The sequence below is a fragment of the Beta vulgaris genome, chromosome 2, assembly GCF_026745355.1.
Source record: "Beta vulgaris subsp. vulgaris cultivar EL10 chromosome 2, EL10.2, whole genome shotgun sequence".
In the NCBI taxonomy this organism is placed as follows: domain Eukaryota; kingdom Viridiplantae; phylum Streptophyta; class Magnoliopsida; order Caryophyllales; family Amaranthaceae; genus Beta; species Beta vulgaris.
Window position 1 is genome coordinate 56,766,863 of NC_079203.1, and position 27,459 is coordinate 56,794,321.

General features: G+C 31.7%; 2 protein-coding genes across 2 annotated transcripts; one reads left to right on the plus strand and one right to left on the minus strand.

Moving 5' to 3' along the window:
* The first annotated feature begins 3,571 nt into the window (after positions 1-3,571).
* LOC104905954 (cation/H(+) antiporter 15) lies at positions 3,572-7,385 on the plus strand. The gene is made up of 2 exons (XM_010694616.3): positions 3,572-4,289; positions 4,940-7,385. The coding sequence occupies exons 1-2, from the start codon at positions 4,071-4,073 to the stop codon at positions 7,094-7,096; spliced, it is 2,376 nt and encodes a 791-aa protein (XP_010692918.1). The 5' UTR covers positions 3,572-4,070; the 3' UTR covers positions 7,097-7,385.
* A 930-nt stretch (positions 7,386-8,315) lies between these two features.
* LOC104905953 (laccase-12) lies at positions 8,316-11,609 on the minus strand. Its single transcript, XM_010694615.3, has 6 exons — positions 11,356-11,609; positions 11,084-11,235; positions 10,728-10,972; positions 10,497-10,625; positions 9,085-10,044; positions 8,316-8,793 (listed from the first exon to the last, which is right to left on the minus strand). The coding sequence occupies exons 1-6, from the start codon at positions 11,464-11,466 to the stop codon at positions 8,663-8,665; spliced, it is 1,728 nt and encodes a 575-aa protein (XP_010692917.1). The 5' UTR covers positions 11,467-11,609; the 3' UTR covers positions 8,316-8,662.
* Between the last annotated feature and the right edge of the window lie 15,850 nt (positions 11,610-27,459).

A 27,459-nucleotide genomic window follows, 5' to 3' on the forward strand; every position in this document is an offset into this window, starting at 1 on the left:
GAATATATGATGAATGGATGATATTAACATTTCAATTACTCCTTCCGTTTCTTTTTAATCTACACACTTTTCTTTTTAGTTTGTTTCTTTTTAATCCATACTCTGTTGCTTTTTCTAATATTTGGTAACATATCACAACTACTTTCTCCTCTTCTTCAACCCACGTTATTCACTTTTTAATCTTTTAACCCACCATTTTGTTTCTCTCTCTCACTTTTCAGTTTCTCTCTCTACCTTTTCAGTTTTCTTCTCATACTTTTGTACTTCCTCCTTAGTTCTCCCCCCAAAGTGAAGTGAGTAAATTAAAATGAAACGAATGGAGTATATATTTATACTACTCCATATGACAACACATGAAGTTCATCGAAATGTAGACGATTTGGTGATTAATTAAAGCGTCTACTTAGAGCTGGCCATGGGCCGGGCCGGCACGAGGGCCGGCACGGCACGACACGATTTGAGCCCGGCCCAGCACGATCCCGCTATGAGCACGGCACGGCACGCCGGCACGAGTGGTGGGCCGTGGGCCATGCATGAACAACATTCTAAAAGTTTGGCACGGACCTGGCACGAGCATGACGGGTCGGCCCACAAGTTGGCACGCTTATTTTGGTTAAAATTTCATAATATAAATTAAATTTGTATAAGGCACGATGGCACGGCACGTGGGCCGGGTCGTGCATGGGCCTTAGATTTTACAACTTGGCACGAGCCCGGAACGACACGAGCATTTCTTGGCCCGTTTTGGCACGGCACGTTGTGGCACGAGGCACGCGGGCTTGGCACGTGGGCCGTCCCGGCACGACCCTTGGCCACCTCTACGTCTACTTTCCCTCAAAAAAAAAGTTCATCAAAAAATAAAAACTTGAAACAGAAGATAACTATTCGCTTCATTTAATCATATGTTACACTAATATATAGATTGGAATCATACTAACTTAACTTTATAACTGATAGGACTATAATAAGAAAATAACTTTTTTGATGGGTTTTGAATCGCATTGTTATTTGTTAATCTGCTAGTTCACAATTTTATTTTTGTAATTGTCACTAATTCTACCATGTTTTTTTTAAAGTATCACAACCTTTAAAGCTAAACTTTTACTATAAATCCCTTTTGATACAAATTATATTAATAAATGAGAAATGGCTTTCATATAAAATTTGTTCAATATAATATATTATTATTATACAAGAGAAAATGGAGAAGCGAATGATTGTTAGCACATTCAGCGAGAAGATTACTAAAATTTTCACTTACATTATAATTTGAAAAAAGAAGATTAATTGGTATAATCCCGGGTTTCAGTATTGTCACCTTCCCCCAATTTATCATCGACAGTCTGTTCAGAATTTCAAATGCATGTATTTAATTGATTTGGAGCTATTAAAACGGGATCCACTTTTTAATGTTTAATAATTTTGTTAGTAAATTATTGCTAGCTAAAACCTAAAAAGTAGTATGTTTATTCTCATTTGATTTGTGCTATATTTAACTTATCTTTGTTAATCTGAATTTATTTGACTTTATTTTGTATGAATATGATAAAATTTATTAGTCTTTATGAAAATTTATGTTTAGACATAAAATGAGGTGAAATAGGTATACATTTGTGTAAGACTAATAGGTAGCCAAAGGTATGATAATATGGTTATCCTCATTTGGTTTTCTTAGCTCCTTTATCTTTTTTATGGAGTATTAGATATTTGGAGGATTCATGGAGAAGGGAGTGAGGTGGACCAAGGCTATTAGACCCGAAAGCATCAAAGTCCATGTGCGCGTAAATAGTGCAAAGTATGAAGTAGGCACTTTTTCAAGATAATTCCAAACCTCCGCCGGTTGGCCCAACTGTCGTAAGTTGCAAATTGCAATTAATGGATGGATAATGAATATAATGAATATGATATCCAACTTATTGATGATGGTTCGAGACGAGTTGCTGCATGTTGACCAAGTGTCAAATTGTTAGTTGTTATATGAGGCCGTCGATTCCCAAATCCTAGCTTCTCAGACCCAATGGCGCTCAGAATTACCTCATCACTGACGTCCAAACCATTAATTCCCCACTATACTAGTTTTAACGTTTCGGAACTGTATCACGTTCATTTAACATCTTGGCTCTATTACTCCACAATCCACGTACAATTTTTTTTTAAAAAAAGTTAAAAATATATTATATCAGATTTGACTCCATAACCTCAAATTTATATACTGAAATCTTAACAACTAAATCGATTAATGTTTCGTATATAATTTCAATATAAAATATTAATAATTAAAATTATGATTACTGGAAGGATAATTCGAACCTAAAAACCATTCTTCGTACCAAAATCCATTATTTTATGTTGGAATGATTGGGCTTAAGGGGAGAATATTGGGCAAAGTATGCAGATTTGGTTGTCCAAAGCCCAATTTTGGAAAGAAAAAATTGATACATCAGTAACATGAAACATTGTAGATGAACTAAGCAAAATAGAAATCTAGACCACATTTTGCGAAACCAAACCATCTAAACCAAGACCATAAATAGGTACATCTTATCCATGGCATCAATTAGAAATGGCAAAAGCCGACTCATCTTAATAATGCATCCTGAACCTAATCTGAAATTTTCGAGTTTGAGTTGAGATTTGCAACTCGAAAAAAGGGTTAACCGAACCCAGTCTGAAATCTCAATGAGGATAGGTTTACGTTGACTTTTCAATCCGAAAAGAACTCGAACAACCTGATGTAGAGTTTTTGTTAGGTTCTGGTTGGGTAAACATGGAATTAATTAAGCTTTTATAACTTGTATTACCTATTTTCTTATTATAGAGTTGTATAATGCTAAGACCATTTTTATTATGATGTAGGTGGCTAATGTATGGCTTTAGAGTTTGAACCTTTGATTTAATTGGCATTTGAAATTAGGATTTGCGATGCTTTAATCTTATAACGTATAAATATTACAATTATAGAATATAAATTAGTTCATATTAGGTTGATTTTGGGTCAATCCTAACCCAAAACCTAGCAGGTCGATTTTAGGTTATGGTTTATGGCATGTAATAAAAATTAGGTCGAGTTTGAGTCAGAGGTAGTTAACCTAAATTACAAGTCAGTCGACCTTAACCCAACCTTGATTGCCACTACGAGCATCAACTTAAAAAAATATATATCATGCACCCAGGTGTACCGTGAGCATGGTATATTCAAGACTATTTTTGTTGCTCATTGCTCATCTGAAATCATGAGCAAAATGTACTAAAAAAACGAGAGTTTTAAACGAGTAAATGAACAAAAATTAGTCTTAGGTGTATCATGCACATGATGCACAACTCGCATCAACTTTGCCATGAGTTCAATAACTTTTCGTCTTTCTTGAAAGTGTAGGCCATCACAATCCATGTTGTAATTGTTTAGATTAAAAAATCTTATGATTTACAAGAGATATTTTTTTAATGAATTAAAAAAACCCTATCAGATCAACTTAGAGTCGGTCCAATCGAAAAACGACTTAATATCACTTAAGAAGAGTCCCAAATTTGAATCCTATCGTATGCATAAATCTTTTTTGGAAGATTCACCCACAACTCCACAACAAAATGTAGTCTGGGCATATATCCGGTGAATCAAATGCGCAACAAAAAGAAAAAGCTCTATTAGATGGATCATGAGACAATTTGGGCTATAGAGAAAAGGGGGAAAAAACGAGTTGGCCCTCCTCTCATACCAATTGCCAGCCTCTTCCTCCAAATTGGGTTTTAGCTATAAAAAAAAATCGGGCTTGAAACACTTGTCCTTAAGAGTTAAGACCTTAACTAGACAATTTTGGAGGGTTCACCCAATTCACAATATCATCTTGTGCTATGTCTCGTCAATTTTATCAACGTTTCTTCTCTATAAAACATCAACATCTATGTTTCGCACATTTTTCTTCTTTTCTACCTCATCCATATTTCAAAGATTTAATCTTTTTCCTTTACTCTTCTAATGATGTTAATTTCCATATTGTACCTTTTCCTACCTGCTAAAAATTTTCTTGCAATTCATATATTTCTTCAATCATCTTCCATAACATAAAATAATGGATTCACCAACTCTGAAATTTATTTTCAGACGACAATGTGAGAATAATTTGATGCAATTATTTGCATTAAGAAGAGGTGTTTTCTATGGAGATGATATTTTTCAAAGGGTGCTTCCTTTCACCATTCTCAGATTAACCCTATATTTTATTATTTCTCAAGCTCTTCGTCGTATTCTCAGGCCTTTTAAACAAACAGAATTTGTCTGTAATTTGTTGGTATAAATCACTCTTCTCCTTTTCTTTAGATAATCATTATTTAAATTTTCCCTAATTACATGTTATAGAGGTTAAATTTTTATTAAATAATCTTCTAGATGACTAGAATTGTTTCGCTTGGAAGAGCATTTTTAATTATTTACGTGGGGGTGTTTGGAACATACATGATACATTCCCTTGGTTTTGATAGAATAGTGCAACTAGTAATTTATTTGCCATATAATTGTGTGTATTGCATTTTAGGTGATAAATGGGTCATCGTTCGGTCTTGTTTCTGTGTAAATTTGCATTTTATCATACTGGATCGATCATTTCATTCAGTTTCAAGTAAGATGGGGTCATGTTTGGGTCCACTATCAATTCAGTATCTTATATCTTACTAAACCGATCAATTTTAGTCATGTTAATCATGAGACTGGTTGGGTTAATCTCGATTGAGGTCAAATTTTGAGTCATATTTTCGTGTTTGATTGGGTAATAAATACGAGTCAATTTTGCCAGGTCTATTTAGAAGGGGATTTTTGTTTTTACATTTCTAAGTGTCATGGTTGATAAGCCTTATTGTTCATCTAGTTTTGTAATGCTCATAATATACTTTATACTTTTAACTTTTAATACTACAGTCTACATATGCAATTCTTTCTTTTCAGACTGGAATTATCTTAGGACCTTGTGTTCTAGGAAGACTTTACAAGCACTACAAGATCATTACAGATAGACCAGGCCAAGTGCAATTCATCAACGTTGCAGCCTACATTGGAGTCCTTTACTATGTATTCCTCATCAGTGTAAAAACCGATTTTGGTGTTCTCAAAAGGAGTGGAAAGAAAGTATGGGTGATAGGATTGACATCCCTATTAACTTCATTCTTTGTAATGGCTTCACTCAACGATCTTCTTCATCCCCTTACATACAAGTCTCCTTTCCTCGTCTACATATTCGCCCTCCAACATTCCTCCACTTGGTTCACGAATCTAGCTCCAATGCTGGAAGAACTGGATCTCTTGACTAGTGAAATGGGGCAACTTGCGTTAGCCTCATCGATGACCAATGAAGTGGTTACATGGTGTTTCTGGATGTACCTGATGCTCACTTATCTATTTGGCATTCGCGGTTTTTACAATGGTGTTTTACCACTGTGTGTAATTGTGGGATCGATGATATTCGTTCTTAGGCCGACTTTGAGACGGTTTATTAAGAGGCTGCCTCAAGGTGAACCTGTGAAAGAAGTGTATGTTCTTGGGATATTACTTGGAGCATTCATTATGTCCTTCATAAGTGATATTATAGCTGGATCCCCTGTTTTAGGAGTTGCATTCCTTGGTTTAATTATACCAAGTGGACCTCCTCTAGGCACAATAATCCAACAAAAGAGTGAAATGTTTATTAAGAATTGTCTTCTTCCTTTCTTTTACTTGGCTGTTGGTGATATGACAGATATATATGGGATTAAAAATCTCAAGTCTCATATTGGTTACCAATCTATACTTGTTATTGGATATTGCATCAAGACATTGGTTATCATGTTATCTGCAATGTTCTATAACATGACCCCTAGGCTGGGATTGGCTCTTGGTCTAGTCATGAATACAAGTGGGGTGCTTAATACTATGGTTTTCTTCAGTTACACACTACGCCAGACAATGTATAGCAATCAAGCTTCTCATCTTGTGTTAAATAGTATGATTGTCACAGCATTGGTAACACCACTCGCATTCTATTTGCACAAGGAACGTTCTACAAGATCTACTAATTTAACTCAAAGTTTAGACTTATCATTCCTAACAAGGTCAGAAGCTTCTAAGCTGCAAATCCTTGCTTGTGTTGATAGCGAAGATCAAATTTCAGGCCTCATTACCTTGCTCAATGCTACTCACCCAACTGAATCTCACCCTATTAGTGTTTACTTGGTACATTTAACGGAGCTTCTTGGTCAAGCAACGCCTGTGCTCATGGCTCATAGGGAGCACAAACGGATATGCGATTACAATGGTTGCCTTCACATAACAAGTGCCTTAAAAAGCTATACTGAAAATTCAAAAGGTGGTATCAACATTCAACTCCTGACTATGATCACACCATTTAAGAGCATACATGAAGGTATTCGTTTTCTAGTTGAGGACAATATGATTCCTCTTCTAATTGTCCCTTTTAACTATAAGAGCCAATTAGGTGAGTTTGCACCAAGTGCCTCGAGTGACCTTAATCGCAAGCTACAATTACACATGTCATGCACAATTGGAATTTTGGTACATAGGGATAAGGCTAATAAGCAATGGAGTAGGCAATTAGATAAATTTTCCTATCGCGTTGCAGTGATCTTCTTCGGTGGGGAAGATGACAGGGAGGCTTTAGCTTATGCAACACGGATGTGTAGACAACCGCGTGTTAGAATTACAATGACAAGAATAGTGGTAAGAGAATGTGGTGATCATGTGAATAAGGATGATAAGAAATTGGATGAAACAGGGGTGAATTTGTTTAAAGCTAGAGTTACTAAAAGGTCGCGGGTTCATGTGTTTCAAGAAATTCATGTAGAGGATTGGTTACAAGCACTTGATGTGATTCACTCTTTTGACAACAATTACGACCTTGTGATGGTTGGGAGACGCCATGGTGAGACCGCTGTAGATGAACAAGAATTGTCTGTCTTATGTGAGAATCCGGAGTTAGGGCTCATAGGTGAAATATTTGTTAGCAATGAACTTCATTGGGGAAATTCATCTGTTTTGGTGATGCAACATTGTAGGGATGTTGGTAGAGATGATGTAGTAGAAAATCTAAATTTGTTGGAAGGTAATGTATGATGGCTAAGATTCAATGATGATCAATAGCTTGGACTAGAAACCATGCATTGTGCTATGTTGCATAGTTATGAGCATTTTACTTTTTACTTTAGGAGATAATATAAGAGACAGACTGGGTTTTGCAATTTTTTACCAAGTATATACTCCAACGTGATTGAGGGGATGTATCTCCGATCGAAATGTAAATATTGTGAGATAGATATTCATACAAGTTTTGTAGAATTTGAAAATGACATAAAAGAAGGAAGAATGATGGTCCATATAAACTTTACTATTCTCCAACCCCCAATTTGTCCTACTGTACTGAATTGATAAATTATGCTTAGTTGCTCACAAAGCTACAATTGCAATTAATGTTTGAGTTTTCTGATGGCAAAATGTTACAATGACTGCTAACTTATGGTAGCCAACATATTTTAGAAATTTCTGTATTTGTTTTTTAAAAGGTAAGATGAAATTCTTTGCAAGAGGGGTACATATTTTAGAATTACCGATGTAGATCTTATAGGCAAAGGAAATCAACTAAGATTGTTTGTTTTGTTTACTGTCTCAAGTTTTCCAAAAAGTAAAAACATAGTTATAGTTTCGATTTTTTTTTATCCATATAAGCCACGAAGGCAGTACAAAGTACAAAGAAAGTGATGGGGGATTCAAACCTGTCACCTATCATTCATAGCATCTCAATCTTAACCACTAGACTAAGACATTATTGGTTATGGTTTCGATTATTTAAGTTAGTTGTTAGTTTATGAAATAAACATGTTGAGTAAATTTTTTTTTATAAGATAAGAAAAAAAAAGGTTAGAAGACCCTTCATACGAGGGGAGCTTCTACCTTATCTGTTATAAGGATGTTTTGGATCATACATCCTCTATTATACTTATAACTTAAAATCTTAAAAATAAAAAATTGAAAAGCTAGTTGTGATATTGACAAGACCATAATGATTCTTAACCCCATTTTTTCTTTTTGGGCCCGGGGGGTTATATAGAGAGTCAAGATCCTCTCCATGGTTAGATCAACAAATGGTTACGTAGGTACGTGTCATAATGTGATAGAAACAGAAGAAATGCGATGGAGATGTTATAGACTATAGAACATGATTTTGATTACCCGAAACTGCTCAACAACCAATCTGACTAATCTGTAGAACAAGTTTAATTCTTATTATCAACAGACAACAATAAAGGGATTTTGGTGATCAGAGGAGACAACAAAATAATCCCAAAAATTGAATTATATTTCTGTAACTGAATACAAGTATAGTACAACTGATCAAAAATAAATCATGAAATATCATGTCAGGCTAACTTCTACCTAGGTGCATGTCTGCTGTTTTCTTTTGGAAATACAGACGAGACAACAACTCTTTTTCTCTTTCAACCCTGACTTATCTAATTTGTAACAAAACCAACAAAGAAACAATTACAACATAACAAAATATAACTAATGAACATTCTTTCAAATAATGATTTCTATGCACTGAATAAAAATTGTAAGTTCCCTTAATTCACTATACTTGATTATTATTTCCATTTATACTGTGTGTTGTTGTGTGATCTTCATTTAACATATCGGAAGATCATGAGGTGGAGCCTCTAGACTCTCCAGCTCTCCGACACCGTCTTCGACCACGAAAGCCATAGCTAGCCCCCAGCTTATGTGCACATCCAAGTGACAATGCATTAACCATACTCCTGCAATTAACCAAACCATATCAACAACCATAACTTTTTATTTGTTTTTAATTTTAGGTAAACACTTGCATAGTTGCATATACTCTTATAATGTTAGAGGTGATCAAGTATATCTGGCTTGAACTGTCCCATTTTCGGGAATAACAGAGTATATAAATACTGTTAAAGAATAATTGTAACACTTTATAATGAAGCCTTCATATGCACACTGTGTAAGTGCGTGTTGTTGATTGTTTATATCTTTTGTGGTGCAGTGTATAAAGAAACATAAAAAAGAATTTAACACGATACCTGGATTGTCGGCGACAAATCGAATGACGGCCCATCCATTGACAGGAACACCAACTGTGTTCCTCATAGGGGGGTCGATGAGGTTGAATTTTTTGGTATCAGTTCTGGGATTAAAGTTGCCAAAACCTTGTGCGAGGATGTAGAAGTCATAACCATGGATGTGCATGGGGTGGTTTTCTGCGGTAACTATGCTTGTACCTTGGATCACAATTTGCACTCTAGACCCATACTTCATTTTATAGAGCTTAGTACCAGTCTGAGGCTGCCAAAGTGAGCGGCTAACGTTTCCGGTGTAGTCGAATGTAACTGGAGGTTGGGCAGGGAAGTCGGTGGTAAACACCCCAGGAACGCCGAACTTGTGGGCTTGAAGAAGGGACCAGTTTGAGGGAAGGACAAAAGAGACATTGTTCATGCTAGCAGTGAACCTGGTACCATTTGGGCCTTGGCATTGGTTGCTATTGAAGTTTGGTGGGCATTGGTTTAGGCCTAGACCCACAGTGAAGAAGAGGTTTTCGTCGATCTCAAGTGGCACAGAGACCCGCCTTGGGCTTCGGAGCTTGTTTGTGAAGGCGGTGACAGTGGCGGTATCATTGAAGGCTGGGAGTGATGGGAACACAGGGGTAGGTTTGGCAGCACCCTTAGGAAGGCAAGCTACTGACTTGTACTCAAGGATTGCTGTGGTTGTGGTGTTGTCAAAGGCTACTCCTTGTGCGCTTTGATAAGGCTTGGCTGCGATATAGTACCGCCCTGCAGCTTGGTCTCCAGAGATAAGAACGTCTGTGGTTTGCCCTGGACCGAGCATTAGAACATTGGTGGTGAACGGCTTAAGGTACCCTGCATCAGCCCCAACCACTGTTAACTGGTGGTTTGCCACGGAGAAGAATAGCTCTTGGTTTAGGGCGGCGTTGATCACTCGTAGTAGGTGCCTTTCGCCTATGTCGATGGGGACAATAACAGTATCTGTATATAGTTGGTTGACAATATATGAGATGTAGTTAGTTAGTTAGTTATTGAATAAATCAGGATTCAGGAAGCAGAGGAAAAACTAATTGAGTAATCTAGTTTTGCCTTATTAACATATGCTGATCCTTATCAACGAAGTATATTTCTTCCAATTCCAGTTAAGCGTTTAATTTTGACCCGTTAGCTGAAAGAATAACATTTAAATTGGATTGATATGTTTAGATTTTAGATTAAATATAGACAACTAAACTTTGTATCCTGAAGTTAATGTGGTACTGTAATTTTCAGAAACTGTACAAGTAGGCAGTGAGATTTCGACTGCGTGCTCTCATATATACTTTACATCAACTTAATTCCCTATATATTCTTAAGACTTAAGAGGGATAGTGGTATATGTTTAAAAACCAATATATGTTTTGATGCATCATTTACATAGAAGAATCATAAACCTTGTTTAGAACAGTTGTAGAGATCTCCAGGTTGACCGTTGATGGTGTAGGCATCAGACACATTTGGGGCTGCACCAGTTCTAGTGGCTTGCCTGATCACACTAATGGGATCACGGTTCCACCACTCTCCTGTTTATCACATATAGACATTGAGTAATATATGTAGTTAATAAATAAACTTTATATTGTCATATATATTTCAAAATTTATGAGGACTTGAATTAAATTTACCAAGAAGAATTGGTGTTTCGCGGTTAGGCTTAGGAAACGGGTATGGAGTTCCTTGCCTAGGACGAATAACTAAAGCTCCATAGACAGTGGCCCTTAGCCATGAACTATGAGCGTGCCACCATAGAGTCCCTTCTTGCCCTCTAATCGTGAAGCGGTATGTGTAGCTACCTCCTGGTCGGATAGGGCACTGTGTCACGAACTCTGGTCCATCAGCCCACCCGGTCCTCATTTGTCGTACCCCATGCCTAAATAATCCAAAAACATCTATCAGAAAAACAAACACAATTTATCTATTTGAATAGATAACTTATTATATGCAAGTTTTGAACGTATATATAGTATGTTCGGTAATTTACCAGTGAACAGTGACATTGTATTTAGCCCTGTTAACAACATTGACAACAAGGGTGTCTCCCTCGTAAACTTCCAAGGTAGGTCCAGGAAGTTGTCCATTCACTGTAATAGCATTCAAACTTTTGCACAGCCTCTTCACTGGTGTTTCTTGAACCTACACCATACATTCATATAAGTTATAACCATGCATTAATATTTAATTTAAGACCATTTAACATACACTGTCATATAATTATATATGATGATATCATAATTAAGTATTATCCAAACTTACAACAAAATCATGGTATTGAACTTTGGCTGAAGCCATAGCGAAAAACAACACAAGTCCTAGCACATAACAAATCATATTTTGGTTGTTGCTCTTGCTAATGATGAACTCCATCGTCTTAGCTTACTCTTAGTTACGCTTTCGCTTTGTCACGATGCTCTCTAATTAACTCTTCCTCTGTAAGAAATAAGAATGTAGGTTGAGAAGATATGGAAGCGTGAAGAAATGGGAGAAGTTAGGGGTGATTTTATAGTGAGGAGAATATATAGTGATTAGTGAGGAAGGTGGTTCTAAGGTTGGCAGATTAGGTTGATTATAAATAAGCAAGAAAGAAAAATTTAAGAGTCAGCTTGGAGGAACTTTACTATGTTCAACTCTCTAAAGATAGTGTTTGGTGCACCCACTGTGGCCTATCAACAAGCCCAAATTTTAAAGTTTTGGAAAAATGTTCATCTTCACCAATTCTTCATTTGCAAGTTTCCTCCTAATTTCTTGTTGATTGTTTTGTCTTTTCATTAATATCCACATGATCATTATCTTTTCTATTTCATTATTGCATAACATAATACCATCAAGCTAGATAAATTTGTCATTTAAATTATTTTTCCTAATTTTGGTTATGCCTTTGCTTTTGATAGTGGAACTTTCTCTATTTCTCTCATTATTGAGCAAACAAATCAACCTGCTTAGACAAACTAATATTTTTAGATAAGGAGAAAATTTTATTCAAACATAAATGTAGCAACGAAATATTTGTACATCATTTAATTTATTCCTTACATATCTACTTTTGTGTACCTTGTTTCAAATACTTCATGATAGGAGTACTCACTAGTGACAAATTGATTAGTAGACCAATTAACCACAAATTGTAGTGTATACATAATATATACCTCATTATTGAAATAGTATATATACATATATTTTAGAAAAAATTCACAAGAGAGAGCTCAACTATTACCCAGTTTCTTTTATAAGTCCCAACAATGAATTATTCCGTACAGGTCCCAAGTTTACTATCTTGTGATTTTCATAGGTCCCGAGTTACTTATAACCGGTTTAGAAGGTAAGATTTTTAAATTTTTACCATCTTCGAACACTTTCAGGAAGTGAAAAGGACATATAAAATGGAGCCAACATTTAAAAATATTACCTTTTAAACCGTTTATAAGTAATTCAGGACTTATAAAAGTCACAATATGGTAAACTTGGGACCTTCAAAGAATAATCCATAGTTGGGACCTATAAAAGAAAATGGGTAATAGTTGGGCCCTCTCTTGTGAATTTCTCCTATATTTTATCCAATACTATGAATTATTATGTGTCCTTTATATCTATTCACCTAAGGAAAATACTCCATTCATATAGTTTCGTGCACAATTCACCTTGGAGGATGCATATCTAAGACAATGCATTTAACCCAAAAATTAAGAGCCGCATGTACCTTCATCAACTACTCTAGCATTTAGTAACGTAGTCTTAATTATTATTTTTAGTTCATAAAGATCAAAGTCTTATATTTAGAAAAAAGATTTTAGAATTACATCTTTTTTTATTAGAATTATATCACTTGTTCATTAGAGTTATTGCGCATAAAGTCCATTCGCATTTTTCATGTAAGTATGCATTCTTATATATGTGAACTCACCCCTCTCTCTCTCTCTCTCTCTCTCTATATATATATATATATATATATATATATATATATATGATAATAGTTTATTTTAGATCAATATTTATAATTCCGTCCAATTATGTTAAAGTTTGTCCAAGAATTATATGATTATAATATAGCTATGTTGATTCTTATTTATTCAACATGATATTTACGAGTTAGTTTTTTTTTATATTTTTTAAGACAAAAGGTGTTGATATTACCAAAACGACAGAAAAGTCATATGGACAAGTTATGGAAGCATAAGAGGAAGAAAAGGCAAAGAAGTTACAAAGTTAGAAAGTTTCTAGATTGCTGGACGATAACGTCTTTCGGTACCTAGCTACTAGCTAGCTCATAGTTTTAGATTCTTCTCCTTTTCATATTCACAATCCAACTACTATACATAATTGGAATATCATGAATTGACTACGACTTGTTTTTGGTGCTCAAGACTCAAGAGGTGACGAAATGTGGTAAGAACTTTCTTATCAAAAAAAATTGTGGTAAGAACTTTCTTATCAAAAAAAATTGTGGTAAGAACTACCCCACGGAAGGTTTCGTTATCTACTTGAGATTTTTCCTTGCCTTAATAAAGTTATACAACGCTTATACTTTTTTTTTTTTACATAGCAATAATGGAGGAAAACTGGAAAAGGTAGGGAAGGGAAGAGTAAGCTTTTATCCTTCCAAAAAATGCTTCTCAATGTTGGAAGGATTCGGCTAATTGAGAATCGAATAAGAATAAATCGTCCTTTTAATGTCATTTCCTTGCAATATGTTGTATCCAAACAAGAAAAAAAAAAAATGAATACTTTTCTCTCTCGTCTCTTCATTTCCTTCCAAATTCTCCTATTTGATGCACTATCTTAGGGTTAATCGTATGCTATCTCATGAGACATATACATATCACACTGGAAAGTCGTCTGTGTTAAACGCATAGAATGAGATATACCTGACCTTCTCTCATATATGAATAAAAAAATTAATGCTTATTCCATCTCATTAATATAATCATAGTGCAATATGTGATCATTAAAGCATCTTTAATACTTAGTAGTCAAACTTATTATATCCATATATTGTCTTGATGACTTAAACTTCGGGTTGCAAGTAATTAAACTTAGATTAATGATAATCATTATGGCTTCGGGCTTCCTATGATTTTTATGAATGTTATATCACAATTGCAAATAAAACCATTACATAAGTATGTCTAATGTCAAGAAAATTAGAAATAATGGAGTCGTCACAATTGATTCAGTTGGAATCTCCCAATAATGATCTTTATTTTGTCAAGCACTCTATTACTCTATTTAATTACACCTCGACATTAATGTTGACATTCTTATAAAGGTTGTGTTAGTTATCGTTTTTTTAATTTTCAATTTATTTGAAAAATTCAAAATAATATATAAATTTAGAAACTAGCTAAATAAAGTAGTCTTTGACTCTTTGTTTTTCAAAATTAAACAATATTAGAATGTGTGCGATTATTTTGAATTCATTATATAATCTACATATATGCTCGTTAAATCTTCAAAAAAAAAAAAAATAGAAACATATTAATACTTCCAAATGAATCCGAAATAATTTTTTATAAAACCAAATACTCCTTGGTTTCATTACCTCAGTTACCCACTTACCCTAGTGAGAAAATTTTCCTCCAATTTTAGCATGTGTTAATAACATTTACTATTGGCCATCAACAAAAAAAATAGCATGTACTTTTCACATGGTAACTTAATACATAAGAATTGATGATCAATGTTAATTGAATTGGCCAAGCAACTCACTAACAAATGAGATAGTAAATGGATCTTGGAAAAGTTCACCTACTCCAATATTAATGGTGTGTTTTCTTCACTTTAAAAAATAAGTTTTAGGTCCAAATGTCCAATTAGTTCGGATCAGTTCATATCAGTAAAAATATGTTTCAATAAGGTACAATCAGGTCCAATAAGGTCTGATCAAGTCCAATAAGCTCCAATTAGGTCCAATAAGTTTCAATCAGATCCAAATAGTCGATAATTAATAAATTAAATCTAAATTTTTTATTAAAGTACCACTAGAATTATATAGTATTACAATTGCATTCTTGTCTATTATATTATTATTTATATGACTATTATTTGAATTTGTTATTACTAAAAAATATTGTGATCAAGGTCAATTAGGTTAATAATAATAATTAATCATAAGATATTAACAATTACTCCCTCTGTTTTTTATCATTCTCACTGTTCTGTGCGCATCTCCCAAATGTATCTCGTTGAACTTAAATATCTTTCATTATATATCAGTAAAAAATTATAACAATGGAATATTAATAAGAGTACTACTTATTGAGATGAATCAAACAATATCTCACATTATTTTTCCTTATAAATGGAGAAAAATTAAAAAGATTCTCTCTAGCAGGTATGAATAATGTCAAAATTGCAAGTGATAAACATTAAAAGCAAAAACACAGAGAGTATTATTTTTTTGAAAGACAAAGTTTAATAATTATTATGTCATAACTAATTTTGAGGAGTTGCATTTATGTGATTGTTAGCAAGTTTTTTGTCGAAAAAGTTTCAATTAGATTCAATCGGATCTAATAAGTTTCAACTAGGTCTAATAAATTTCAAGCATGTCAATGAGTTTCAATTAGGTCCAACAGGTTCCAATTAGGTTCAATCAGTTCCAATAAGTTAAACTATATATATTAAATCAGGTCTAATAAGTTCAATTCAATTAAGATAAATTCAAATAAATTAAGATAAATTTATGATTTTTTTAAGGTGAATAGAATGTACTGAATAGAATGTACCCTAATATTGTACTCTTTGTAGCCCAGTATGTAAATGGAAGTACAACTTCACATGGTTTATCATGAAAACTTTGTTTCTGATCACAAAAAAGAGTACTATACATGTCAAGTGCCTTTCAGTCATAGCTCATTAATTCATCAAACTACTATTGGATTATCGATTCAACCTCAATTATCTTATTGAATGCGCGTCCTCTTGGAATTCAACAGTTGTGAACATAATGCTTAATAACACTAAGTAATAAGCTAATAACACTAAGTTAGTCAATATGAAGTTCTTATTTTATTTTATTTTTAAATAAAAGTAAGAAAAAAAAGGTATTAGGAAACCCTAAACCTCAAGTAATTTTCTATGTATAATGTGTACCTTGGTAAAAAAATAGTTAAAAAAAAGAACGTAGCAACAAACTAATGAATCTGTTGGGACTTTTGATTGGTAAACCTCAACAAATTTTGGTATCTAGATGGCTGGCTACATTTGATCGAGTGAACAACCAGTGACCAGTGTCATTTGGTGGTAAGACACATAATTATTTGGATTTTGGTAAGATAATTTCCTTTTGATTAGGTAGGCTGTCCATGATTCGAAATTTCGAATAGTAAGATATAATCTTAATTTTTCAAACAACTTGGAGTATACTAATTACTAATACTGTATTCTTTCATAATTCATATGCATTATTCATTGAAAAGATTTTGTCATCGTGTTATTTCTCATATGACGCGTTTCAGAGTTTGACATTTCGTTTTACTTTTAGCCTTTAGCCTTTCGGGGTTTAATTAATCTAAGTATGTATAATGTATGTGTCGCGTGGTGGATGATCCGAATTGCTCAGCTTACGCAATTTTAGTGTTTAGCTGCTTACTTGGTAGTCTTGGTTTCCAATTCAACCACGTAAACATTTGTATGGATCCATATATATGGCAAAACCCTCCATAAAAGAATATTTCCTCTATTTCAAGTATTACCTGAAATATTTATTCGAATATACTTGTCGATACATAACTTTAATCATTAATTTCTCTAATTCTTTACAAGTAAAAAGTTTTAAATATTTGATATTTTAAAATTAGATGTCAAGGTGAATTTAACAAGATTCTCCAATGATTATAATTTTTCCCTAGAATTTACAAAAATGTTTTAAGTAATATGAAATGGAGAAAGTATATAACAAACAGACCTAAATTGGATTAATATCATAAATTATATCTGATCAAGTATGGTATCAATAGGCGTCTGAGCGAGATGGTTTCACCCGACACTAATGGACAAATTATGTGAATACGGTATGCAACTTATATTTTTGATTTTTTTTTTATTAATACTATATAAAAACAAATGTTACTCACTCATCACACTCATATGACAAAATTTAGTTGGCTAAAATTTAGAATTTATTATCTTTGATCTAGAGAAAATTGTGACATTATTCTTCCTACAAAAAGTCTAATATGGTAAAAAAGCTCACAAAATACTAATCTATTTTTTTAATCTACATTATTTGACTTTCGTTCTTATTACCAATAAAATTTTTGACCATTAATATCTTTAATTTCGTATAAGTAAAAGTATGAAAAGTTGGTATTCCATAAATATATGTCGACACGCATCTTATAAGATCCCCACATAAATATATATTTCCTTATTCATAAATCACAAATGATAGTTAAAATGACGTATGTAAATAGTATCAGAGTACAAATTAAAATGCGTAGTTCAAAAATAAAAGAGGAATTAATATCTTGAATAGATATTTTACAAGATTATTATACATATTATATCCAATACTTCATGTTAAGAGTTAGGCTATGTTCAGTTCACCTTATTTTTGCTTATTTCAGATCTAATCAGATCAGATCAGATCAGATCAGAAAAAATAAGTTCAGATCAGATCAGTTCAGATCATGCTTATATTTAAAAATCATTATATCTTTCATTACATATTAGTAAAAATTATAATAATTGAATATTAATAAAATACTCATTGAGACGAATCAAACAAGACCCCACATGACTATATTTTTTCTTATATATTGAGAAAAATTTAAAAGATAAGATCTTGTAATCAGAAAAAATAAGTTCAGATCAGATCAGATCAGAAAAAATAAGTTTAGATCATATCAGATAAGTTCAGATCAGAAAATTTCAGGTGAACTAAACATAGCCTTAGTCTTACACAAAACCGTCCAACACCCAAAATACAAAAGTTTACTCTAGTATTGTCTAAAGCATTTCTAACATGTCCAATTTTCTCATAATAATGGTAAAATAACCTACTTTAGCCGGAATATAAGAAACATATATACATGTGGACGTTCCAGGAAATTGAATGAGCCAATAAGAGGTATTGTAAAATTCAACAAAAATTACCTTGTCAAAAGGCACAAACCTTTGCCACAAATGTTGAAGGATACAACAGAATAATCAAAATCATTAGGTATATACTAAACTGGCAAAGACTTCATGTCATCTATTCCAGAACATTAATTTTGGTAGGCAATTTGGAGATTCTTTCTTGCCTTTGTCAGATAACTCAATTAATTAGTAATGTTGCGTAATTACTGGGAATTATTTTCCATGTACTCCTATTGTAAGTCATCATAGTAAATCAAATTACATTAGCAAATAAAAGTTGCATAAAAAACTAGTTGCCAAATGCATAATAAAGCGTGCATGCATGCACGGTGCATGGCAACGTACTACCGCAGCAAACATCAATAAACTGCAAAGTACAGACTACAGTAGTTTATGAATGATACTCAAATTGATCAGGCAGGTCCATCCCTTTTGAAGGATTCGCGCGATTTGCAAAGCATCTTGTCTTGTGCTGTTAATTGGTTTCATTTTTGCGGATGTTCTATCATAGAAGTAATATTCACTTTCTTTGTTAAAGACAACAAATTATAATTTATATATATAATATAGAAATAATATATTAAGGTATATTAATAGTTATTTTGTTTACTACTTTCTTTTTTGTCCAACTTCGTCCTACTTCTTATTTTCACTAGTACTACGTATTTTTTCATATATAAACAAATATGCATGATAATTGTTCTTTTTTAATCTATCTTATACGGTTGTACCACTTGTTAAACTCATTTATTGGGGTGTTCAGAAAAAATCAAAATCGAAAAACTGCACCGAAAAATCCATAACCATACGTGAAAAATAGGGGTTAAACACTTCCTTAACCAAAACTAGTAAAAATAATGGCTAAACAGTCTGATTATAATTATAACTTTTTATAAAACGGTTAACCGATCGAAAAAAACGAATATTAGAATACTATTTAATCATTCTTCAATTTTTTTCTAAGAAGTTAGATTAGTTAGTTATATATTACTCCTATTAAGTGTTGTTTCATTTAAGTATGACATTATGGGAGAATTTTGTAGTGATGTTGTAATAACTAGTAGTCTAGTACAATTTGTTTGGATATATATGGAACTATGGAAGTAGCTTAGTGTCATTATTCCACTACTACTACTATTAGAATTATTATTTTATATGCATTTTGTTAAAACCTTTTTACGATATGACAGTGGGGTATTTTAGTGTCTTTAACTAGATAAGTTCGTATTAATTAATGTTAAACTATATATTCACTTTTGTCCAGAAAAGTAAAACTTATATATATATATATATATATATATATATAATATATATTAATATATATATATATATATATATATATATATATATATATATATATATATATATATATATATATATATATATATATATTCAGCAAAATAAAATATTAAAACTTGAGTAATGATTAATAGTTATTAGAAACCAACCTGAAAAATCGGTTAAATGTTTAGGCGATTACCTTTTAAAAATGTTACGTTTAGGATTCACAAAGATGGTGAACCAATATTTTCAATTACCCAACTGAAATGTCGTTCAGTGACGATTAACCACCCATGCACCCCTACCCATTTAGGCCTTGTTTAATTAGTTAGCTTAAAGCCTTAAACAATGAATATGCAAGAACATCAACTTTAATAAGTAAAAAATAATGTACATTATCAAGCAATAAAAATAGTTTTCAATCGGAGAAAATTTGGTTAATCTGTAAAACATAATTTTAGCTCTTTAAAAATCAGGTTAAGTGAATAGTGCCTTAGTGACTTTAGTTTAGTAGTTCTTTTTTTTTTTAGGGTTAATTTAGCAGTTTAAGTAATACCCAATGCAAAATTTATGATGTAAAGGTGACTTGAATGACTTTATATTCTAAAAGGTCCATAAGATATTATATGTATATTACATTTTCTATTCATGTCGATGCAAAACTTTGAGCATTAATATCTTTAATTTTGTATTTGTAAAAATTATAAAAAGATATTCTAAAAGTACATATCAAGATGAACTAAACGAGATCTTATATGATTATAATTGTTCTTACCGATAAATTTGAAATAATAATAATCAATTTGAAATTGATAAATAATGTCAAAAGTCAAAGTATAACTATTATTTAGAAAATGAGGTAGCTAGTATAAGCTTATGTGCCAAATTATAGCGGCACTCCCGTTAATTTGTACCGAGTTATGGTGAAAATCATTATCTGTTGACAATTACATAATACTAATTACTTGCTAACATCTTATAGGTTTAGGTAAGATGTGAGATGAAAAACACAAGCTTGCACGCACTAAACAAAAATCTTCATGTTCAAGGGATTAATGATTTATGCTTAACCATGTCCTAAAGTGTACGTAATGATTATTGACTGCATATTCTCGTTGAAACTAACCTATATCTGCTACTGCTGTATTCACCCATATAACATAGACTTGAAACTGACAAATCGTTAAACACTTATTAATAAAAACAAGAAAAGCAAGACAAAGACTAAGATAGGTGAACGAGAAAAACTTAGCAAAACCAATCTAAAGTTTGGTGAGTTCGTTACTGACTAAAACAAAATCTTTTATATCATGGAAAACAGCACATTGTTATAATCAAGTTCGTTAAATAGTTATTATAAGATAGAGAAAACAAGCTAAGGGTTTGAAAAGTGTCCAAAGTTACATTACCCGTCAAAATTCTCTTCAACTTTCAATTGTCAACCCTTATTTTATTTGCTTACCCATAATTCTATGTTTACCTTCGTTTTTCTTTATCTTATTATTAATTAATTTTCTGGTCATTGATTTTGCCTTCGAGATATTATTACTTGGGCTCCCATTTTTCACGGGTAGTTAAGGGTTTGGTGTTGTATTTTTGCATTTTCAGTTTCCTACAAGCAAAGACTATCTATACTCTCCCTATGTTAGAAAAGATAAAGTGTGATTTTGGGACTTCTTCTTTGATCAAAATAAGGGCATCTTCGGAAAAAAATAGTGTGAATTACAACATATGCGACTCTTTTTTCCCTCCTTTCTAATCAAATATTGTTGTCTTATATTAGTTCATAACACTTATCATCTCACATATTTTGCAGACTAAGTTGTTGAGTGGTAATCAATTACTATATTACTGAAAAATTAGTACCTTATTTTATATTAAAGGAGACACAAAGTGACGTTTTTTTTTTTTTTTGTAAGAGAGAGTCTGATGGGTAAAACGGATAGTTGGTAGGAAAGACGGATTAAAATTTCTTACTTCAACAATTTTCGAAACAAGTAGCTTTCAAACTAGTACAAAATAATCGAAAAAAATGTGCTCAAATTAATATTATGAGAGAAGGGAGTATAAACTTAAAATTAATTACTTATTATTCCCTTCGTTTTAGAATAGATGTTTCATCTTAACTTGTACACTTGTCAATGCACAATAGCCAAGTTTGACCATTAGTATCTTAGTTTATCCAAAACTTCAAAAAATTTAAGTATTGATATTTTAAAAATCTACGTCGAGACAAATTCAACATCATATATGCTAATATTTGGAATTAGACATATGTCCAACAATATGATTAAGGTAGAGTTTGTGAATAATAGTGCAAAAGTCAAAATGAAGCATCTATATATTAAAATCAGGAGTGATGCAATGCAAGTGGTACTAGCTTTTTCCCACAAGAGTAGGATGGTGCATCTCTATTGATGTTATGATGTATAGTGCAAAACACATGCGAGTATCCCACATTGATAAAAGAAGAGAGATGGGTTTACTTTATAATGCAAAGGGGCTACTCTCCTTATTGCCATATGATTTTAAGGTGTAACCTCATTTGTCGTCTAAATTAGACTCTCTCTACTTGTGATAGGTGCGGCCTAGGCTCATATATAACAATCTCCTATTTTATTTTTCCATGATGATACTATCAGCTAGGAGCTGGTGTGTGTCTTTTCGATATCTAGTCCACCTATATTGGCAAGATGAAATATTGGATTACTAGTTTTATATGTACGCGATGCGTGTATTAATGTATTTATGTACATAGAATATAATTAGTTAAAAAAAATTGGAAAAAAACTATTTCAACACTAAAACAATGGCTTCTTTTTAACAATTTAAATACTAATTGCATAGGGATATTTTAGACATTTCGGTAGGAATCCAAAGTCCTTGGAGGTTCCCTTGTAAAATAAAGATTTTACATGATGGTGTAAGTATATTACACTTTTTAAATAGTCATTTTTTTGGATTTTGGTTTTATTTTGGTGTCCCCCTCTTTCCTTATGGAATAACTAGAATATTTTACATGCGAGTTATATTCACGTTTTTTTTCAAGTAGTTATTAACCAGTGTTATAATTTTTTTCATTCGAGCAAACATTTATAATTATTTAAATTTATTTTTCTTAAATCAATGTTTTGTTGATTTTTTTAGTCATTTGTTCATCATTGTTCAAATATAAAAGAAGGGAATACAAAGCAAAAGAAAAATTATGCTCAAGTAAAGTGGAAGAAATTGTATATCAAGTTCACTCGTTGAGTATTACTAAAGTGGAATAGTTTGATTTATATAATAAAGTGGAAGAATCTGTGCATCTCCAACTAATTGGAAATAGAAAAAAAAATTAGTTGCAAACACAATATTTACATTAAAAAAGAAAAAAAGGAGAGAGAGGTTTGATAGTGGAATAGAAGAAGATAACATTTATATACCTATCAAGTAAGTGAAATTAACGGATTTATGAGAAGACTTCTATGAATTGTTAAAATATTATTTACTTGTGCATGAGAAAATTGATGAATAGAGGGGCCAATTGATGAATTGACGATGAATTTGTTAATTAATATTGCTAATTTGGCAAGTTTTTTTTATTTAGAAATTTAAAAAAAATTGTAATTGATTAAGGACTAATTGAAGAATGTAACATTGAATTTTTTTCAAGTGGTTCATTTAAGGGATTGGTTGAAGATTGATTATGGTAGTTTTTAAAATAATTATAAATTAGGAATCAATGTAAAAGTTTCAATAAATAATTTTTTAAAGTGTTAAGTTAGGGGTATAGAAGTATTTTTTTCCAGGGGGGATAATATAGCTCCCACCTTTACTTATATAATACTAGCCTTTTGTGCACGCGATGCGTGCAATGATATTTTTAGGCCTAATACTAAGGAGTAAACAAACTGAAAATGCAAGTTAGTATTTAAGTTCACCTCCATATTGTGAATAAGATTCTTCCATGTTCTTTTTTGTTGTTATTCATTTTTGTGATTTTGAATAGTTTTTTGTTTCTCAAGTCTTAATTCGCATGTTCTTTTATATAATCAATATGATGTTCTTTACTAAATGTCGTCATGTTCTTTTTTTTATTTTATTCATTTTTGTAATTTATAATAGTTTTTGATATGGATTTCAGTAATTTCTCTATGATCCCAAAATTGTAACCGAAAAGTATAATACAATTTCAGTTTTTTTTCCTTGTCTAACTTCTAAATTCTGATTTCACAAATTGATATATTTAAGAATTTTCATCATTTTAATTTTTTCTCCTTTTCTAAATGTTCACACTTTGACTTTCAATTATATTTGAAAGGAATTTTAAGTTTTTCATACACAATTTGATTTCGCATGAAATGGTCATTTTTAATTTTTCTCCTTTTCTAAATTTGAACACTTTGAGTTTCAATTACAGGTGAAATGAAATTTCAAATTTTACATACACAATTTGATTTCGCATGAAATGATTTTCGCAAATTAATGTAAATTTTTTTCCTGAAAATGGATTTTTGCAAAAGTTGTTCGCAAAAGGGTTTGATATTGTTCTATTTTTCAAAATTTATTCTGAACATGGATATTCTGCAAAAGTTTTGGGCAAAAATATTATATTGGAATTTAAAAAAAAAAGAACTAAATTTGTAACTTTTTCATCAGTGTCATAAATGAATCAAATTTTATACACATCTTGTTTCTGATTTTATATGAAAATGAATCAAATTTAAGTCTAATTATATAAAAGCCCCTTTCAACTAATTGCTATATCTCCATTTTTTCAACTACATAACAATCGACTAATGTGAAATAACTTTGAAGATTAAAAGAATTAATTAGTACCTATTTGAAAGTTCGCAAATCGCCGATGGACGAATGTGTGATATCACTGTCAAAATCTTATGTTTTTCTCAAATTTGTGTTTTATAGGTAATTTTTGTGAGTATGTAATTGTGAATGGTTATTAAGAACAATGATTTGTAAGTGAATTTTGTGAATGTTTTGTATGTATTGACGTCCTAGTGTATTAGTTTTAGTTTGTAAGTTAATTTTTATTTTTGTAAAGTTTCCTGATCATTTGAGTGATTCGCGTGATTTTTACAACGTGATTTTCTCAATTCTATGAGTGATTTGTAAAGTTTCCTCATATAAGTGATTTCTGAGTGATTGTTGAAAATTAATTTCCGGTGACTTTGTTTGACCCCCATTTTGGTATTGAGTTTCCTTTTGTAATTTAGAAGGGGAAGGGGGGCAAAATAGTCGGTTTAAAAGAGGACACCGTTGCTCCCCCCTTCCCTTATGTAATAGAGATTGATAAAGTAGTCGAGTTTTTTTGAACTTTTTTTATGTCCTCTCCCCTCTTCCCTTAAAGAATACATTTAATGTGGGCATGTATGATTGCAATTTTTTGGACGCTTTTTTCCAAGTATTTTATCTACCTTTGGCGGAGTATTAAACTCTCTCCAACCTTTTTTTCCCCTCAAAAGAAAAAAAACTTTTCTATTCAAATTTTATCAATTTTCTTATCTTAATAATGGATTATATTTGTATAGTTTGCTCCCTAGTTACATTGGAATTTTTATATTTAAGAATTTAAGATTATGGACATACTTGAATTAGGGATAATATTACATTGGGTAATAAAAGGAAAAAAAAATTAAGAGAATGAAAGGTGATTGAAGTGGTAGTAAATAGAAATATGTATTGTTACCATTGTTGTACTGTTAAAATCTGATCCGAATTTTACGATCCTACGATCTTACGATTCTAATGGTGGTACGAAATTCAAAGTACATAGATTGGGAAATGTGAAAGTATGGATCCATCAGCCAAAAGAAAAGTACGAATCCAGAAACTATGTACAAAGAATAACATATCGTTTTGCTATTATTATTGTGATTTAGCTCATGGAGTATACTTTATACTCCCTCTCCCCGTCCCAAATATAGTCGTTTCCAATTTATTTTGGGTGTCTCAAAATATAGTTTCCATTTTCATATTTAGTTCCACATTTTTTCGTAATTTTACTAGAAAAATCGTGTCCCATCATTTATTTGCTTTTTAATTTTTTTTTTTTACGTTGATTATTCAACCAAAATATTACAATTAATGCTCTTTCACCAATTATTCTTCATTCTCTCTCCTCTATAAATCGAACGTAATTCTCCATACTACCTTTGGCTCACAAGATCGACCCGGTGATTTTACCATGGAATGTATTTTCTTGCGGAGAATGTAAATGCATACTAGTTTTCCTTTACTTGGTTTGATTGAAAACTATTATGGTAAGAAGGGAAAAATGGTTTTCTTTCAAATTTTAGAGGAAAATGTTTACAAATGGATAAAAAAACACTATGCCACCTTAATTTTCTTTTAAAATCCCTTTTCCAATCAAACAACGAAAAATAAATAAAATTGATTTTCTGGATTACATTTTCCTCCAAAAACAAACGAAGCCTTAGAGAGAGAAGAAACTGAAGTTGTATAGTACGTAGTAATATTGAGTCTTACTCTGATAAGTGACTGTCAAAGAAAAAAGTATTGGGGTCCATTTTTGTTTTATGAAAGTAGGTACATATTTTAATGGAATGGGTTTGGGCTTTGAATCAATTAATAGGCTTGGTATTGGCGTATTGATCGTTTGCTTTACATCTTCAATGGGCTTGTTTTCAAAGTTTATGTCAAATTTTAGATATAAAACTATCTAGATGGGCTGACCCGATGAAACTTCGGTTGTTGAACGCCAACTTCTTTTTTTTAAAAAAAAGAAAAAAATTTCACCAGGTATTCGTATTCTTGTGATTTTACGAAATTCATGAGATACTAATGTAGTTTCAAAAATTTATTAGGTATTTCTTAGTTCGTATATAATGTATTAGACACTTTCAATAATTGACTGTTGTTGATTCTGTTAATTTAAATGATCTGACTTAAACTCTAACCTATTTCGCCTATAACCCCCTCTATGCCAAAAATATCATTTCATAGTGATGTAAAACGACTTTTTCAGCAGTGAAAATTGGTTTAATAGCATCCTAAATACCTCTTAGGACAATTTTGTTTGCTTTAAAAAGATTCGTTGTACACGATGTGAAATATTAGGGAATTAGGATAAGAGTCAACTGATTTTGGGTCATTTAAATTAACAGGATTAACATAAATAAATTATTGAGTGTGCCTGGTACATTAGATGCAAACTTAAGGGATACTCGATGAATATTTGAAACCCTAGTATACCTTAATTTCGTAAAACCTCAGGGGTGCTTAGAAAAAATACAGGAAAAAATGCTCATTTTAGCAAATTATCCTTTTAATATAGAAGTTCTTTTAACTATTACAACAAAATTGTAGTCACTACAATTAATTAATCTCGATTCTCTTTTTTAATGATACATTATTCAAAAAATATTAAAAAGACGGTCTAATTTTAATATAAAAGTAGACCTAATCACTAAATGGATTAAACTAGTCATTGTAAGAAATTAATCTAGTCACTTTGGGATAGTTTTCTTTTTAATATTGAGTTTACCGTTGCTTAATTCTAATTTAAAAGTAGGCGGTCTGTTATAAGACAGTCCCTTCATTATTTCCACGAATTTCATCAAACATTAAAACATTCAAAAAGTTGAGAAAATCAAGTGAACTGTTAATTGTTAAAGTATTAAGTATAATTGTTAGTTTAATTATAAAAAATAATTAAGTGTAGATTTTACATTAAAAATAATGAATACTCTAATTTAGACGAGTAATCAAAATAATTGAGATTCCAATCAGCATAAATTGCCATTAATTTATTATTAAATAACAAGATTTTAAAAAATGTTGTCAGCTGCTATATAAATATTTAAAAATATATTATTGCTTCGAATTTCTACAGGTCTCAAACTTTTCTCATAACACTACAACAAATAGCTTCAAGGAGGGCAATTAAAATTGCCCTCTTTGATACAAAATTTGCCTTCATAGGTTATGAGGGCAATTTTAAAATTGCCCTTCCGTTGCCCTTGTAGCCCCGTTGTATTA